At 42.4% G+C, this 17,213-nt stretch overlaps 1 protein-coding gene across 2 annotated transcripts; it reads right to left on the reverse strand.

The window, feature by feature from the left end:
- Window positions 1-1,695: 1,695 nt before the first annotated feature.
- Window positions 1,696-17,168, reverse strand: ZNF892 (zinc finger protein 892). 2 transcript variants are annotated; one of them, XM_049856585.1, is made up of 5 exons: window positions 16,853-17,168; window positions 15,344-15,432; window positions 11,037-11,142; window positions 10,471-10,557; window positions 1,696-8,329 (listed from the first exon to the last, which is right to left on the reverse strand). In XM_049856585.1, exons 1-5 carry the CDS (start codon window positions 16,887-16,889, stop codon window positions 7,059-7,061), a joined length of 1,590 nt encoding a protein of 529 aa, XP_049712542.1. In that variant the 5' UTR covers window positions 16,890-17,168; the 3' UTR covers window positions 1,696-7,058. The 2 variants fall into 2 exon arrangements, with proteins under 2 accessions (XP_049712542.1, XP_049712543.1); XM_049856586.1 differs by lacking the exon at window positions 15,344-15,432.
- Between the last annotated feature and the right edge of the window lie 45 nt (window positions 17,169-17,213).

Consider the following 17,213-nt stretch of genomic DNA (forward strand, 5'->3'; position numbering starts at 1 on the left):
TACAGTGTATACTGTAGTGTTCTGGCTTCTTTCACTCAACATAATGTTTTTGAAATTCATTGTGTATCAGTAGCGCATTTTTTTCATTGCTGTGTAGTTTATTGTGTGAATATACCATAATTTGTTTTTCTATTATACTCTTGATGGACAGTTGGGCTGTTTCCAGTTTGGGGCTATCATGAATAGCGCCACTACAAAGATTCTTGTACAAGTGTTTTTGTGAACACACGTTTTCATTTCTCTTGGGTAAACATCTAGGGGTCAGATTACTGGGTCAATGCGTATGTATATATTTAACTTTATAAGAAACTGTCAAACCATTTCCCAAAGTGGTCATGTAGCCTGAGGTTATGCAGCCAGCATAATAGAAAGAATACGCATTAATATAAACTATTATTTCAGCATTAGGTGAACTGGATATTCTATAAGACTCCCTACACTTTAAAATGGAAATGTATTAAAATATAATAAACCAGCTCATAAAAATGTAAGCATTATCTCCAGGAGTCAAAACAAACAAAAATAGGATTATTCTTCACTGCAAGGAACCAAGGGTCCTTGGAGAATGACTGATACCAGATTAGGGGCAAGGAAAGGACAAAGTGAGCCTGGAACATCTTGTTGTGCCAGAAAGAAAGAGAGCACTCAACGAAAAGGACAGAAGAGCCAAAATAAAGGGCTTCCACTTGCCACATTTTAGCATTAAAAAAAAGATGCTAGATAATATTCTCAATACATATATCTAACAAAGTTCTTGTATTAAAATATATATAAAGAAATTCCACAAATGAATAAAAGAATTTTTAAATGGGCAAAAGGCACCTGAATACGGACTTTTAAAAAGAGTACATCCAAATGTCCAATAAGCATTTAAAAGACTGCTCATATATCATTTGTTATCAGAAAAATTAAAACCACCATCACAGTCCACTACGTATGAACCAGGTGTTTAAAATTTAAAGGACTAAAACTACCAAGTGTTGATGAACTGGGATTCTCATACTTTATTAATTGTTGTTGCTGTTAGGTGCCGTTGAGTCGCTACCGATTCATAGCGACCCTATGCCTGGTCCTGCGCCATCCTCACAATCATTGCTGTTTGAGCCCACTGTTGCAACCAATATGTCAATCCATCTTGTTGAGGGTCTTACTCTTTTTCGCTGACCCTCTACTTTACCAAGCATTATGTCCTTCTCCAGGGACTGGTCCCTCCTGGTAACATGTCCAAAGTACATGACATGAAGTCTCGCCATCCTTGCTTCTAAGGAACATTCTGGCTGTACTTCTTCCAACACAGATTTGTTCACTCTTCTGGAAGTCCATAGTATATTCAATACTCTTCAAGAACACCATAATTCAAAGGCATCAATTCTTCTTCAGTCTTCCTTATTCATTGTTCAGCTTTCATTTGGATACGAGGCGACTGAAAATACAATGGCTTGGGTCTGTCGCACCTCAGTCCTCAAAGCGTCATCTTTGCTTTGCTTTACTTTCCTGATAGAGGAACTAATTCGTAAATTGGTAAAAACACTTTAGAAAACCACTTGACATTATCTTCTAAAGCTAGATATATGCCTGCTCTATGACCCACGGATCTTATCCTGGGTATACAGACCCAAGCAAAATCGTATGTCCACCAGGAATGTTCCCAGGAGGTAGGTTCATAATAGGCAAAAACTGAAAACAGTCAATGGATAAACAAAATGTAGGGTATTCATCAATGGAATACTGTGCCATCTGTGAAAAACAAATTACTGATACATGGAAAATGACTCAGTCACACAAAATATACAGCAATGAAGCCAGTTACAAAAGAGTACTTATTCTATGATTTTATTTAAATGATGTTCAAGAACATGTAAAACTAGTCAAGGATAATAGAATTCAAAATAGTGGTTATCTAGGGAGGCAGGAGGATGCATGAGGTAGGATGGGGTGGACTGGGAAGGAGCATGAAGCAGCATTCAGGGATAACAAAAATATTCTATATCTTGATCCAATTTGGTTGATGATTACATGGGGTTGTATATGTATGTAAAAATTCGTCAAGCTCGGCAATGGGTTTTTTTTTTTTTTTTTATTGAGCTTCAAGTGAACGTTTACAAATCAAGTCAGTCACATATGTTTATATATACCTTACTCCATACTCCCACTTTCTCTCCCCCTAATGAGTCAGCCCTTCCAGTCTCTCCTTTTGTGACAATTTTGCCAGTTTCTAATCCCCTCTACCCTCCCATCCCCCCTCCAGACAGGAGATGCCAACACAGTCTCAAGTGTCCACCTGATACAAATAGCTCACTCTTCATCAGCATCTCTTTCCTACCCACTGTCCAGTCCCTTCCGTGTCTGATGAGTTGTCTTGTCCTGGGCCAACAGAAGGTTTGGGGACCATGACCGCCGGGATTCCTCTAGTCTCAGTCAGACCATTAAGTATGGTCTTTTTGTGAGAATTTGGGGTCTGCATCCCACTGATCTCCTGCTCCCTCAGGGGTTCTATGTTGTGCTCCCTGTCAGGGCAGTCATCGGTTGTGGCCAGGCACCAACTAGTTCTTCTGGTCTCAGGATGATGTAAGTCTGTGGTTCATGTGGCCCTTTCTGTCTCTTGGGCTCATAGTTATCGTGTGACCTTGGTGTTCTTCATTCTCCTTTGATCCAGGTGGGGTGAGACCAATTGTTGCATCTTAGATGGCCGCTTGTTAGCATTTAAGACCCTGGACGCCACATTTCAAAGTGGGATGCAGAATGTTTTCATAATAGAATTATTTTGCCAATTGACTTAGAAGTTGACAACGGGTTTTTTTTTTTTTATATTGACAACTTATACTTCTTAGTTTTGTTAAACCTGAATTAAAAATTAAAAAAAAAAAATCCACTGGGCAAGCAAGGTTGTATCATCTGCGTATCCCAGGTTGTTAATGAAGTCTTTCTTCAATCCTGATGTCACGTCCTTCATATAGACCAGCTTCTTGGATTATTTGTTCAGCATAGATTGAACAAGTAAGGTGAAAGAATAAAGCCCTGCTGCACACCTTTTCCAATTTTTAAACCATGCAGTATCCCCTTGTTCTGTTCAAACAACTGCCTCTTGATTCATGTACAGGTTCCACAAGAACACGATTTTTCTGGAATTTCCGTTCTTGGCAATGTTATCCATAATTTGTTATGATCCACACAGCCAAATGCTTTCACATAGTTGATGAAATACATATAAACTCTTTCTGGCATTCTCTGCTTTCAGCCAAGATCCATTTGACATCAGCAGTGACACCTTTCGTTCCATGTCCTCGTCTGAAACCAGCCTGAATCTCTGGCAGTTTCCCATTGGTTACATGGCTGCAGCCGCTTTTCATATTATCTTCAGCAACATTTTGCAAGCATATTAACATTGTTCAATAATTTCTGCGTTGTTTAATTGTCTTTGGAATGGGCACGAATATGCATCTTTTCCAGTCAGAGAATGGATAAAATAAAAAATACTGATGATACCACATGCTAGTGCAAATGTGGAGTGACTGGATCTCTCATACACTGATGGTGGGAACGTGACATTGTACAGCCCCTCTGCAACCTCGGTCATTTCCTCCACAGGTAAACACACACTATATGACACGCTCATTCCACTCCTAGGTATTTATTCTAGAGAACTGAAAATTTATATACATGCACAAACCTGTACACAAATGTTTACAGCAATTTTATTCATAATCACCAAAAATTATAAGCCACCCAAATGTCCTGCAACAGGTGAATGAATAAAAATATTATGGTTCATTCACAGCAATGGAAAACTACTCAGCAATAAAAAGGAACAAAACAACATGAATGAGTCTCAAAGGCTTTATACTTCATGGAAAAAGTCAGTCTATAAGGGAGCAGCACAAGGGAATTTTTTGGATGCAAAGGAAGTGTTCTGTATCCTGATTGTGGTGATGGTTACACAATTATATATAGGTCTTAAAATTCAAGGGAGGAAGGAAAGAAGGGAGGGAGGAAAGGAAACCATAAGCACACACACATACGCACACACACTCACAATTACATGGGAGGTTACGCAGGTATTTCATTTGGCAAAACTCCTAGGACACTTGAAATGGGTGAGTTTTACTGTATGTAAACTTCAACAAAGTTGACTTTCTTAAAAAGCCAAGTTAGTTCCTTTATGTGACTAGTAAATTGAAAAACCTCTGGGAACACAAGGAACACAATCAAGAGAAAAAGAGAACATAACGAATAAGCTATTAGGAGTGAAAAAGAATTACAGATAGAATGGGGACTTAAAAGAAAATAAATATTTTGAACTTAATGGCAAAAAAAAAAAAGATTTTTAGAAAAGTCTAACTTAAACAAAATTCAAGAAGAAATACTAAATCTGAATAGCTCCTAAAACCAATCAACACACACACACCACACACACAGCAATCCAAGAGTTTAGTAGGTGAATGCAACTCAACATTCAAGGGACACAATCTCTTTCAGAGGCAGGAAAGATCACAAAACTGGGTAAATTCCAGGAATGCAAGGATTCTCCACCATTATAAAATCTATCAATTGTAATTTGCCACATTAACAGATTAAAAAAAACCATATGATTATCACAAAAAGTGCAGGTTATACTACTTTCCAAGAGAACTTCTAAGAAAGGTAAGCAGTCACATTCCATTATATTCAGTCATTTTTAATGGGCTACACCACCACAAAGCATACGTGACAGACAGGTCATACAGATGACCACATCCACAACAGCTACTAGTTACACAGCACTTGATAGCTTACACTTTTGCAACCATCATCTACTTAATTCTAACCGCTCTCAAAAAGGTATTATATTAAAAGAATGTATATACACAGCATGTGCCACATAACATCCATCCACCCACAATGTACAACCGCATATACAACCATGATCCCATAAGGTTTTTTGCTTTTAAAGGGAAAGCAGCTCTCCTTTTTATTTTTTCCCCTAGTGGTTTTAAAGACCCCAAACCCCTAGAGTGAAAGAGCAGTGGGGCTCCAGGGCACAACCCAATTCCCAAAGCGCCTCTTCCTCTTCCTTCCCTTCATCCTGGCTTTATCCATCTGCCCAGCAGCCATTCACTCCCTTAGCAGAGCAGTGCCTGCTCGGCTCCTCTGCTCCTGCCGCACACACTGGTGGGCCTGGGGTGCTCGTGGGTTCCCAACTCTAGGCGTCCACAGCAGCTGCACACGATCAGGAAGTGGCTGCACCAACAGGCTAACCGCATTTCTGGTCCCCCAAGATACCTTTCCATGGCCTCCCGTGGCCCCCACTCTGTGCTGGGACATGTGCAAAGTCCCCATCCGGCTGCTGGTGCAGCGCCCAAGCAGCCCGCAGCTGCACACCCAGCAAGGCCGGCCTCCTATATTCAGTGGATACAGCTCTTGGGCTTTGCCCAACGGGCTCCCGTAAGATTTTAATAGGCTTTATGGGGGTTGGTTCATAACTACGGATGGTACGGGAACTGCCTGTATACAATATGGTGGTCTCAATGTCCGAATCACACAATGTCCTATTTCACAGAATGCATTGTGGACGTTAACCGACACATGACCACATATATGTATATAAATGAGAATTTAAACAAATGTAAAAGGACAAAGTTATTTGTTTCAGATGCAACTATTTTTGTTCTAATTTTGTTGGCTCTCTGTATCATGTGTTATATATCAAATAAAAGTGAACAGATAATCACATTCAGATACTACATAATGAAAACGTTTCAATGGAAAAAAATAAAGATGTCATCTGCCTTTAACCAAGTGTAGGATGATGAGAAGCTAGTATCTCCAAGTGTTTTCAAGCTTTTTACAATCTAATACACAGTGTCAGTTCAAGTCCACAGTTCAAGTCTACAACTATGGTATTTTACTACGTTATGAGAAAGTCTAGGGTACAAACTACATACAGCTGAGGTTAATCTTTATAAATAAGGACATTCTCAGATGACTGGAATAGCTTAAAAGATTTAAAACATCAAAAGTCCCTCCTGTACTCTCCCCTCCTAAGCTGTGGGTCCTGGCTCTTAGAGTTAAAAGTGATTCTTAGTAGGCCGTGTGCTCAATAAGGAAGGTCTAAAAGACAAAGGGTGGAGAAGTAGATCCCCAGGCCAAGATTCTTTTGCTTCAGTATAAAGCTACCAATGTGGAAACTTTGTGACTAATTCTGCCTACTAACAAGTCTACTATTTTTCCTGGTTATGAGTACTCAGTTGAGTAGTTATCTCAATCGACATTTTTGGGGTTCATTCTTCTTTTTTTATGTCCTCATACTTAAGACTAAGGGCAACTTCCCTTCCACCAGCACCCCTGACCCTGGACTTACTGTGACTTCTCCATCTCTTACTTCTACCCGCCATTTCTCTAAAAGGACCACTTGCCTCTTTAAAACTTCATCCCCTTAGGATTATGAGATGACCTGGCCCAGTCAAGATGTTCTCTTTCTATCATGGCACACCCCATTTCTCCTCTCTCAAGGATTTGGTAGCTTATATACATGTTAGGGGAAACCCTGGTGGCGTAGTGGTTAAATGCTATGGCTGCTAACCAAAGGGTCAGCAGTTCAAGTCTGCCAGGTGCTCCTTGGAAACTCTACGGGGCAGTTCTACTCTGTCCTGTAGGGTCGCTATGAGTCGGAATCAACTCGACGGCACTAGGATTGGTTTGGTTTGCTACGTTAGGGTGCTAGAAATATTTTTTCCCCCAGGGAAATTCACAATGTCTCCCGTTAGGACATTAAAAAAAACAAAAGTAAAACCTTTCTTTCACATTCTAAGTAAGCGATTCCCTGTACCAACGATGTCTTATATATGTGTGTATATATATATATATACACACACACACACACACACCAGGCGCTCCTTGGAAACTCCATGGGGCAGTTCTACTCTGTCCTATAGGGTCGCTATGAGTCATAATCAACTCGACGGCAGTGAGTTATATATATATATAGTAACACAGTCTTAAATCTCTTTGTAGCCCTGACAGCATGTATAATAAATGCTTGATAAATATGTTCTGAATGCATCACATATGCACAATCATCTTTATCCAGTATGAATTCTCTTTTGTTGGCCAAATGCTGAATGCTCACTAAGGGCTTTCCCATACTCCTTGGTTTTCCCTCCAGCATGAGTTTTCTGATGTTGTGAAAGGGATGAACTCTGGCTGAAGGCTCTCCCACATTCCTTACACTTATAGGGTTTTTCTCCAGTGTGAGTTTTCTGATGTTTGGTGAGAGATGAGCTCTGGCTAAAAGCTTTCCCACAGTCCTGACATTTGTAAGGTTTCTCACCAGTGTGTGTTCTCTGATGACGGATAAGGGCTGAGCGGTCACTGAAAGCTTTGGCACAATCATTACATTTATAGGGTTTCTCCCCAGTGTGAGTTCTCTGGTGCTGAGTCAAGGCTGAACAGTAACCAAATGCTTTCCCACATTCACTGCATTCATATGGCCTCTCTCCAGTGTGAGTTCTCTGGTGCTGAATAAGCCCTGAACGGTCACTAAAGGCTTTCCCACATTCATTACACTTATAAGGTTTCTCTCCAGTGTGAATGACCTGATGCTGAGTAAGGAATGTGCTTTGGCTGAAGGCCTTCCCACATTCGTTACATTCATAAGGTTTCTCTCCAGTATGAATTCGCTGATGTTGAGTGAGGTATGAACTCTGATTAAAGGCTTTCCCACATTCAGTGCATTCATAAGGTTTCTCTCCAGTATGGATTATATGATGTCGAATAAGGGCTGAGCGGTGACTGAAGGCTTTCCCACATTCATGACATTCATAAGGTTTCTCTCCAGTATGAATTCTCTGGTGTAAAGTAAGGTGTATGCTCTGGCTGAAGGCTTTGCCACATTCATTACACTCATAAGGTTTTTCTCCTGTGTGAATTCTCTGATGCAAGACAAAAGCTGAGTAGTAACTGAAGGCTTTCTCACACTCACTACACTTCCAAGGTTTCTTTCCTGCATAAATTCTCTCATGTCTAATTAGATCTGAATTTTGTTTTAAGTTCTTTTCAAGTGAATCACAATTATGTAGTCTCTCTCCTTGCTGTTGAACAAGTAATGACCTCCGATTAAAATTTCTTCCAAATTCATCACACTGGTAACTTCTTTCCCCAGAAGATTTCTTCTGAGTGACAACCTCTTTTATTAAACGTTTCTCATGGTTTTCCTGCTGACTCTCTAAAGAATCCCCACATTCACTGGAAACTTCCTTTGGAAATCTTTCTGTTAACACCCCAGGGGCTGATTCCTCTTCAAAAATTTCCTGCTCCGGGGTCAGTTCCTTGCTTTCTGGCCTTGCCTCCCAGTCTGCAAGAAATAAAAATACATATGTACTATTTCCTACACTGAAAGCAAGCTAACTGCTGTGCTAGGAAAATAATGAAAGAAAAAAACAATGTTTACAGGGAACATGAACTTCAACTCTCAAAAAGCAGCCCTGCAATCTTGAGAGAAGACGAAAATAGAAAGATGGCTGAGCAAACAACTACAGTGGGATGAAGGTACTCAAATTCCTCTATTCAGAAAGGTAGGAAATTAGAAAAAAAAATAGAGAAAAAGACTAAGCAGAGGTGATGTGGGGAAATAGCAGATACAAAACAGGGTCTTGGAGAGACAGGATAGGGATCAGAGAAAGGCAGTTTCCCAGGGACTGCCCACTGTTACCACCTCACCAGAGCTTCAATATCTCATGCCTTGAGAATTACCATCTCTAGCTGATCTCCTTGCCATCATATTTTTCCCAATCTAATATGCCCCAATCCTGATAAGAGACTAATCTTTCCAAACCATTCCTCTCATCACATTATGCAGCAATCTCTATTCACTTCACTGGTCTTTGAGATAAGACACAAATTCTGGAAGCAATCATTCAAAGTGGTTCATATCTACAAATTCAAATGATCACAGAGCTTAGTGTTATGGATTGAGTTATGTCCCCAAAAAATATGTTATTAACCCTAACCTCTAATCTCATATGTTAATGAGGCAGGATTAGTACAGGGTGTATCTTGAGTCATTCTCTTTTGAAATATAAAAGATTAAACAAGCAAGCAGAAGAGAGATGAGGTAAGACAGATGCCAAGACACATGGAGACCTCCAAAGAAGCAGGAAGCAGAAGCTTAAGAGACAAGGACCTTCCCCCAGAGCCGACAGAGAAAGAAAGCCTTCCCCTAGAGCTGGGGCTCTGAATTCAGACTTTTAGCCTCCTAAACTGTGAGAAAATAAATTCCTGTTTGTTAAAGCCATCCACTATTTAGATGATCTTTAATATCCATTCCAACCATAAACCTATACGAAACAAATCAATACAACCCAATCTTCTCAACTGTATCATCATACTCAAACAAGTGCCTAAGATCTTAAAGGATGAATAGGTAGAAACAGGTGTAAAGAAAATGAACTTCTGGCTAAGGGGAGTGGAAGAATTAAAGCCCCAAATGTTCATGGAGAAAAAAATGGTTAGTGCAAGATAATAAGGAACTTGTCTGACTGTTATTAAAGGTTCCAGTTGGAGAACAGAGAGAGCAAATAGGTTAGGCAGATAGGCTAGTGAAAGAATTGAAAACAAAGCAAGCAGAGAATACAGAACCGGCAGAGAAAGCAACACAAACTCACCGTGGGGAATCTGGAAGTATTATACTACCTCAGTTACACAAGGAAAAGAATAAAATACAATTAGTTGGTAGTCTGTTGGGGTAACTCTGTCTGACACAAGCCACAGGGTCAAATCCATGACATCTTTCAAAAAAAATTACCAGGACTTAATCAATAGCTATCATTTGTTTAGCATATAGCCCCAGGTCCCGTTCCAAGCATTTCTCTTGTATTATTTCATTTGATCCTCACACTAACCAATGCATTGTTATCATTATCCCCATTTTACGGCTGGGTAATCTGAGGTATAGAGAGCCTAAGTCACTTGTTAAAGGTCACAGAGCTAGTTAGAGTCTGAGTTCAGCTTTGAATGCAGAAGACTGGTTCCAATGTCTGCTCTCTTAACCACTATGCTATTTGTCTCCTCTTAGATAGACAGGAAAGCAAGGGAAAACTCAATTTGTAGTTATTGGTCTGAGAATCAAAAATAGCATTATTCAGCTTTGAGATAAAATACGAGATAAGATAACACGTGAAAAAAGCCTGGTTTAGAGCACTGCACCCAAACAAGTTATTAATAAACATTAAAATGTTGGTATCACTTCACCTTAATTGGGAAAATGAATTGGTCTGAAAGGGTGAGAAGTATTTGCAGTCTAAAAATGAGGTTATGACAGATGATTGTCCAGGGAACTGGAGTGTGGCACAGAGGACGCGGTTCCATTTTCAACTTTCCCACGGGTCTGGTAAACTCTGGAAAGCTCCTCCACAGCATTTCAAAGATGCTTTCCCCACTGACCATCTGGGTTTTATTTTCTATGTTAACCACTTCTTGTTCGCAGCAATCACTCACCTGGGCTGGTTGCTTTTGGGGCTTCTCTTTCCAGCTCTTCCCCTCGTTCCAAGTGAGAGATTACATCAGGCTTGGAAATTGGAAGCCCTGTTCATGGAGAATGAAAAGGGAATCTGGTAGAGTTCAATGTTAGCTAGCTGCTAGGTCTTTAAGGAAGACAGTATGAGAAAGAGAGAGATGCTGGTTCTGAGTTTCTTTCTCAACAGTGCTCAGTGCTGTTTATTCTCCTGGAAGAAGGCAGAAAGATGGATATGGGCTTATTTAAGTTCACAACAATTAAGTGGCTTGTTTTTACCTCTCCCCATTAAAAGAATAAGCGCTTATTTTCTTAAGAGGTATTTTTGCTTCAACTCTGCCTCAACATCCTTGGTCGGAAAATAGGGAAGAAAATAGTACAGCTCTAAGAATATTACAATTACATCCAGCAACAAAAAGCAGAAGTTACCTGTCTCAGGCCTTATGGGGTTAAGGATCTTTGAACCTAAGAACCTCAGGGATCCCAGGAACTGAGGAAGCAAAGATGCCATGTTGGATAAATTCGCAGGGTAAGGGACAGCCATCCTTACCCAGCAAGAACAGATTCCTATGCTTCTTGGGCACATCTCCCTGGGAAGGGTTCAGCTGCTCCAACTGGGTGAGAGCCTCAGCCATATCCTGGATCATCAATGATTCCTGAAAAAACCAAACATGCAAGTGCTCACCAACAGGCCATCCTTCCAGAGGCCTTTGGGAAGAATTAAAACTGACAGTACAGAAGGAAGACAGGAAGGGCAGGCAGGTTAGATAAAACGACCCCTAACATCCCTTCCAACACTCAGATTCTCTGTTGTATTTATAAACCAATTCCTTGCCTACATACATCATAACTGCATGTTACCTGCAAGTAGGGAGGAAAGTACCTTCAATGTAAATTCTGAAGGTTCAAAGTTACTAGTTTATGTATCAATAAACTCAATTATAGAATCACAGAAATTCTAGCTATTTAGACATGGAAAGTGGAGAAAATACAATTACGAATTAAGCATTCTACTACTAACTGGAAGACTGGCAGTTCAAACCTACCCATAAACACGTTTGAAGAAAGGCCTGGCAATCTGCTTCTGAAATGTCAGTCTTGAAGACACTATGGAGCACAGTTCTGCAACACATGGGGTCGCCATGTGTTGGAATCGACTCGACAGCAGCTGGTTTCGGTTTTTTTTTTTTTTTTTAAATATAAGAGATTCAAGAAATGTGAACTATTTTTCTCTCTAGTTTTCCTTTGAAAATAAAATCGATGCAATGTGTAATAAAAATTAAGATGTTTTCTACACATATTGCAAAATATAGACATTTGTGAAAGAGTATCTCAAGCCCAAATGATTACAAAAGTTCCAAAGAGAACCTTGTCATTTCTCACAATGGCCCTCAGCAGCCTTGTCATTTCTCATAATGGCCCTGACTAGTATGGCCCTCACCTACTCTGTCCCATCACACACCATTCCTCCCTCGTTCTCTGTGCTCCAACTGGTGCCCTTCTTTCAGCTGCTTGAATGTGTGCCTAAACTAGTCATTTCTTTTAAAGGATCAGCACAAAGCCATTCCTATGAGGCGGAGAGTAAAGACGTCCCAATTGTCTAACTCTTCCGAGCTGCTGTCCCACTCCATCATCTCTAACATCAACTACTCCCTCTACCTCAGTTCTCTCCCTCCCGTCTGTGGGTTCCCTAATTCACTGCAACGACTCACAGAACTCACGAACTACATGAAGGAAACTGCTCACACAGTCGTACAGCCTGCAAGTCCCCAATTCGTGGGTCAGGTATAGGCTTCTCCCTAGCTCTCGGTCCCTGCCCAAAGGTACTCAGCTTTCTCACCCTGTGGGCCAGGAAACCCACTGCGCCATCTCCTTCAGGTCTCTCCTTCTTTGGTGGTGGTGGGCTCTCCCACTGTGCTCTGGAATTGGCTCTCTTTTAAGGCAAAACTGACCAATCCCCTGTGTGGGCCACAATTGCCCTATTACACAATCAACTGGGTGAGAGTTAGAAGACCACAGCTGGAAAGGCTGCACACACCACAGGGCCAAATTCCCTTCCGTCCCTTTTAACACACTGCTTCCTATTCCTGAATGTTCTCCCTCCTGCTCCATCCTTTCACTATTTTAATCTTATTCACCCTTCAAATTTTAGCTCAGGTGTTATCTCCTCAGGAAAGCCTTCCCTGACTCTCTGGGTTGTAGCATCACATTCCTTCCCTTCTCTCGAGTTATGTGCACATGGAGGGGGCTTCTTAATTAATGTCTGTGTGTCCCATTAAGTGGCGAGCTCCATGACAGCAGAGGCCACACTCACCAAAGCCGTTCTAGGACCTGGCACAGAACAGGAACACTGTAAATATCTGTTGAACATTTCAATGAAGAAAGGAACAAACGAACAGGAATTAGTAGAAACAAGTTTCAATGGGGTTTTGTATAAAAGGTGCATGGGAAAAGAGGTGGGGAAGAAAACACACATGTTTCACCTAACACTGAAAACACTGTAAGAACATTTGCTCTGGCCTAACCTAGGTCGAGATGACAGGCACAAGGCTTAGTTTTTCTACTAAAATGTGGGCAAAGAAGACAGGGTGAGTAATGCTCCGTTGAATACGCAGTTGAATCTGTGTACTGCACAAACGTCTACTAGTTTTTCTAATTCTATAAAAGAGTTCCTACACAACGACACTTCAATCAAGTCACATGAAAACAGACCAGTTCCTGGGCTGCTAGCAAATGAGCCAGCTTTATCCCTCTCTGAACCACCACTTTTGACATAGTCCCCTGAACATACACCTGAATATAATAGTTAATTTTATTTATATTCAGCATTCTAATGTTTATGACACAGCCCTCCAAAAACTGCTAAAACAATGAACATGATGAAATAAAGTTAAAAGAACCACCTATTTTAAAAGTCCTCTGCCCACTAGATGGTGCCTGGCTACAACCGATGACTGCCCTGACAGGGAGCACAACAGAGAACCCCTGAGGGAGCAGGAGAGCAGTGGGAGGAAGACCCCAAATTCTCATAACAAGACCAGACTTAATGGTCTAACTGAGACTAGAAGGACCCCGATGGGTCATGGCCCCCAGACCTCCTGTTGGCCCAGGACAGGAACCATTCCCGAAGCCAACTCTTCAGACATGGATTGGACTGGACAGTGGGTTGGAAAGGGATGCTGGTGAGGAGTGAGCTTCTTGGATTAGGTGGACACTTGAGACTATGTTGGCATCTCCTGTCTGGAGGGGAGATGAAAGGGTAGAGGGGGTTAGAAGCTGGCGAAATGGACAGGAGAGAGTGGAGGGAGAGAGCGGGCTGTCTCATTAGGGGGAGAGCAATTGGCAGTATGTAGCAAGGTGTATATAAGTTTTTAGGTGAGAGACTGACTTGATTTGTAAATTTTCACTTATAACACAATAAAAATTATATATATATAAAAAAAAAAAACCCTGCCCAAAATAACTTAACTCTTTAATACTGGGAGCCCTGGTGGCACAATGGTTAAGCGATCGGCTGCTAACCAAAAGGTATCGGTTCGAATCCACCAGCTGCTCCTTGGAAACCCTATGGGGTAGTTCTCCTGTCTACAGGATCGCTATCAGTCAGAATTGACTCGATGGCAAGGATTTTAGTTTTTTGTTTGTTTGTTTTATTCTAATACTTGAAATATATCACTATCTTTTGTATTTAAGCTTATTGTCCCTTAGGGCCATTTGCCTCAGGAGTGATCAACACAAGCAACGTAATCTGTACAGTCTTCTTGCTTTATAAACAATGCTAAGAGTAACGGACTAACTGGTGGTTTCCTTCCAACTGTAGTTCCCTGAGAAAACCTCCACGATCAAGCTCATATCTGGAGCTGCTGCTCAGCGTGAGTGCGCTGGCACTGGATGACACAGACACTGTCCAGCAGATGCTACTGACTTTCTCCTCTTCCCTCTGAAAGCGATCCGCACATCCACAGATTACAATCAATACTGACTTGTTCTCCCACATTTCATGTGGATCTTCAGCACCTGTATGCTATGAGGCCAGGTCTGAGACAGACGAGGGACCCTAGTGCCTGTACCACAGGGTCTCCCTTTTCCCACGTGCTAGGCCAGGTCCCACAGAAGCATTCTGACCAAGCTCCTCTCTCCCATCAGTCACAGCACGATTCATCTGGCTGAGCCTCTAAAAACTTTCCCGGGGCCTTATTTGCCTTTGGAATACGACCGAATATAGACTTTCCTGTGGCTGGGCCAATATATCCAAGATTCCCTCACCACATGCCAGCTCGCTCCACAGGTATGCACACACCCTTTCAAGACCCCCAAGTCTCATCACTTAAAGACTTCTTTTCATCAACGTTGTCGTGTCTCTTGGAACAGCATTTTATCCTACTCTCCAACTGACCACTCTCTCGTCTGTCAAAGTGCAGCTTCTATCCCATGCCTTTCCCCAATACACTAGAGCATGGGAAGTCTTCCCCTTGGTCCTTTATGGCTTCTCTGTTTTTAAAAAACATTTCTGCGTTTTTAAAACATGTATTTCTTCATGTTGTTTTACTACTTATTTACATCTTACCTCCTCAGTAAACTCCAAGGGGCAACTGCCTTCACTACTCTTGCATTCAACACAAGACCACTTACAGGCTGCACAGACAGTAAGTGCCCACTAAGCACTTAGCGGGTAGAGAAGATGCAATGACAGGAAGTTCTGTAGGTGAGGAACATTTCCTGTGAAGTTCATCATTCACTATTTTATCAAGATGAATCCAGTCTTCTGGGCATCAGGACTGAGCAATTCCATAACAATGGAAGAAAACATCCCTGCTCTGAGAACAGTAGGAAAAAAAGACAAAAATCCAAACCCACCTGGGAACCAGGGGTCAGCAGCACAGTGGTCATGCCGTTTTCTTTTGGGTTTCCAGTATTGGGAAGGTCTGAGTCCTCAGGCAGTGATCCTACCAGCGTAGACAGGAGCCGTGATGATTAATCTTGCCTTGCAGTAAACTCAGAAACTGCCATACACCAGATACTTGTTGCCAAAGAAGAGTCAACAGAGGGAACCAAAGGGTAGTCCCACATTACAGAATCAAGGTACCTGTGATCACTTTGCCTTGAAGTTCCCCCTATCCTCCTCTGCTCTTAAGCTCCTGCAGAACTCTTCTCTGAGAACCTGGATGCATAAACTAAATATCTATTTCTTTTTCTCTTCTGCTCAGTGATAGAATAACACTCAAAATTTCTGTCAATCTGTGCTTCACTTAATGATTGATTCCTGTTCTACTCCAGGCTCAACAAAATCTAAGACTGTTGTTGTGCACTGTCAGTTGGTCCCAACTCACAGCAACCCTACAGGACAGAGTAGAACTGCCCCCATAGGGTTTCTTTGGCTGTAATCTTTATGGAAGCAGATTGCCAGGTCTTTTCTCCTGAGGAGCAGCTAGTGGGTTTGAACTGCTGATCTTTCAGTTAGCAACGAGTGCTTAACGATTGCATCACCAGAATTCCTGAATTAAAGCTAAACTATTTAAATTATCTTTTGAAAACTGGCTTTTCAGACATGACACTGGCTTTTTTCAGAAAAACTGTTAAGTCTTGTGGGAAAAAAAAACAAAGGCTTTAAACAAAACCCATGATTTCCTGAATCCTCACTTTTCTCATCTGTCGAATGGGTACAATAGTCTCCTTTCTATTGCCTTATGGAGTCCCTGTGAGGACAAAGTAAGTCATTATCCAAGGCTAACTTGTCAGATCTGCTGATTTTAGAGGGCAAGAAAGGTATCCAAAACCAAACCCACTGCCATGGAGTCCATCTGGACTCCTGGCCACCCCATGCGATACAGAGTAGAGTTGAGCTTCATAGGATTTTCTTGGTTGTTATCTTTACGGAAGCAGATTGCCATGCCTTTCTTATGGTGCCACTGAGTAAGTCTGAACCAGCAACCTTTCAATTAGCAGCCAAGCACAAACCCTTTGCACCACCCAGAGATCTGCTGAGGGGAGTATAAGCCAAACCAAAACCGCTGTCATCGAGTCGATTCCAACTCATAGTGACCCTATAAAATAGAATAGAACTGCTCCATAGGGTTTCCAAGGAGTGGCTGCTGGATTTGAACCACTGACCTTCTGGTCAGCAGCCGAGCTCCTAACCACTGCGCCACCAGGGCTCTGAGGAATGCATACAACACCCTGAGGACCAGGAGAACAAGAGAGGCAGCGGGCTGTCCCTCAACACCCCGACATGAGACCAGCTGGTAGGGCGGGTCCCCTCCCCCAAAGACGTGCTTTTTCGTTCCTGAGCAACCCGGCCAGAGGGCAGCCCTTCTCCTGTTCTTTCTCCCCACGGGCACCCAGGTCCTCTCCCTCTGAAACTCTCACCTCTGCCCCCAGGCTCCATGGTGGCTCCCTTCTCCATGGCCACCTCGGGGAGAAGGGCACGGCGACCGCGCGGGGCCAGAGGCCCCACCGCTTGGGTTACCCCAGAGGCCGGGGAACGTGGCGCGCGACCCCGCCCGGCAGCCCGGCGAACCCCACCCGGAAGTCCTCCTGCCGCTTTCCTTCCGGCCACTCAGACTTAGACGACACGTGTTCAGCCCCCTCTACCACAGGCCCCACCTCACGCCCCACGTGGACAAAGCTCAGGCCCCGCGACAATACATTGAAGAGCCCCCTGGGCCCAGTCGCTCCGGCCCGACGCAGGGCTGAACTACAACTCCCAGAATCCTCCTCGTCCCGGGCG

This window comes from Elephas maximus, chromosome 17, assembly GCF_024166365.1.
Source record: "Elephas maximus indicus isolate mEleMax1 chromosome 17, mEleMax1 primary haplotype, whole genome shotgun sequence".
NCBI lineage: Eukaryota > Metazoa > Chordata > Mammalia > Proboscidea > Elephantidae > Elephas > Elephas maximus.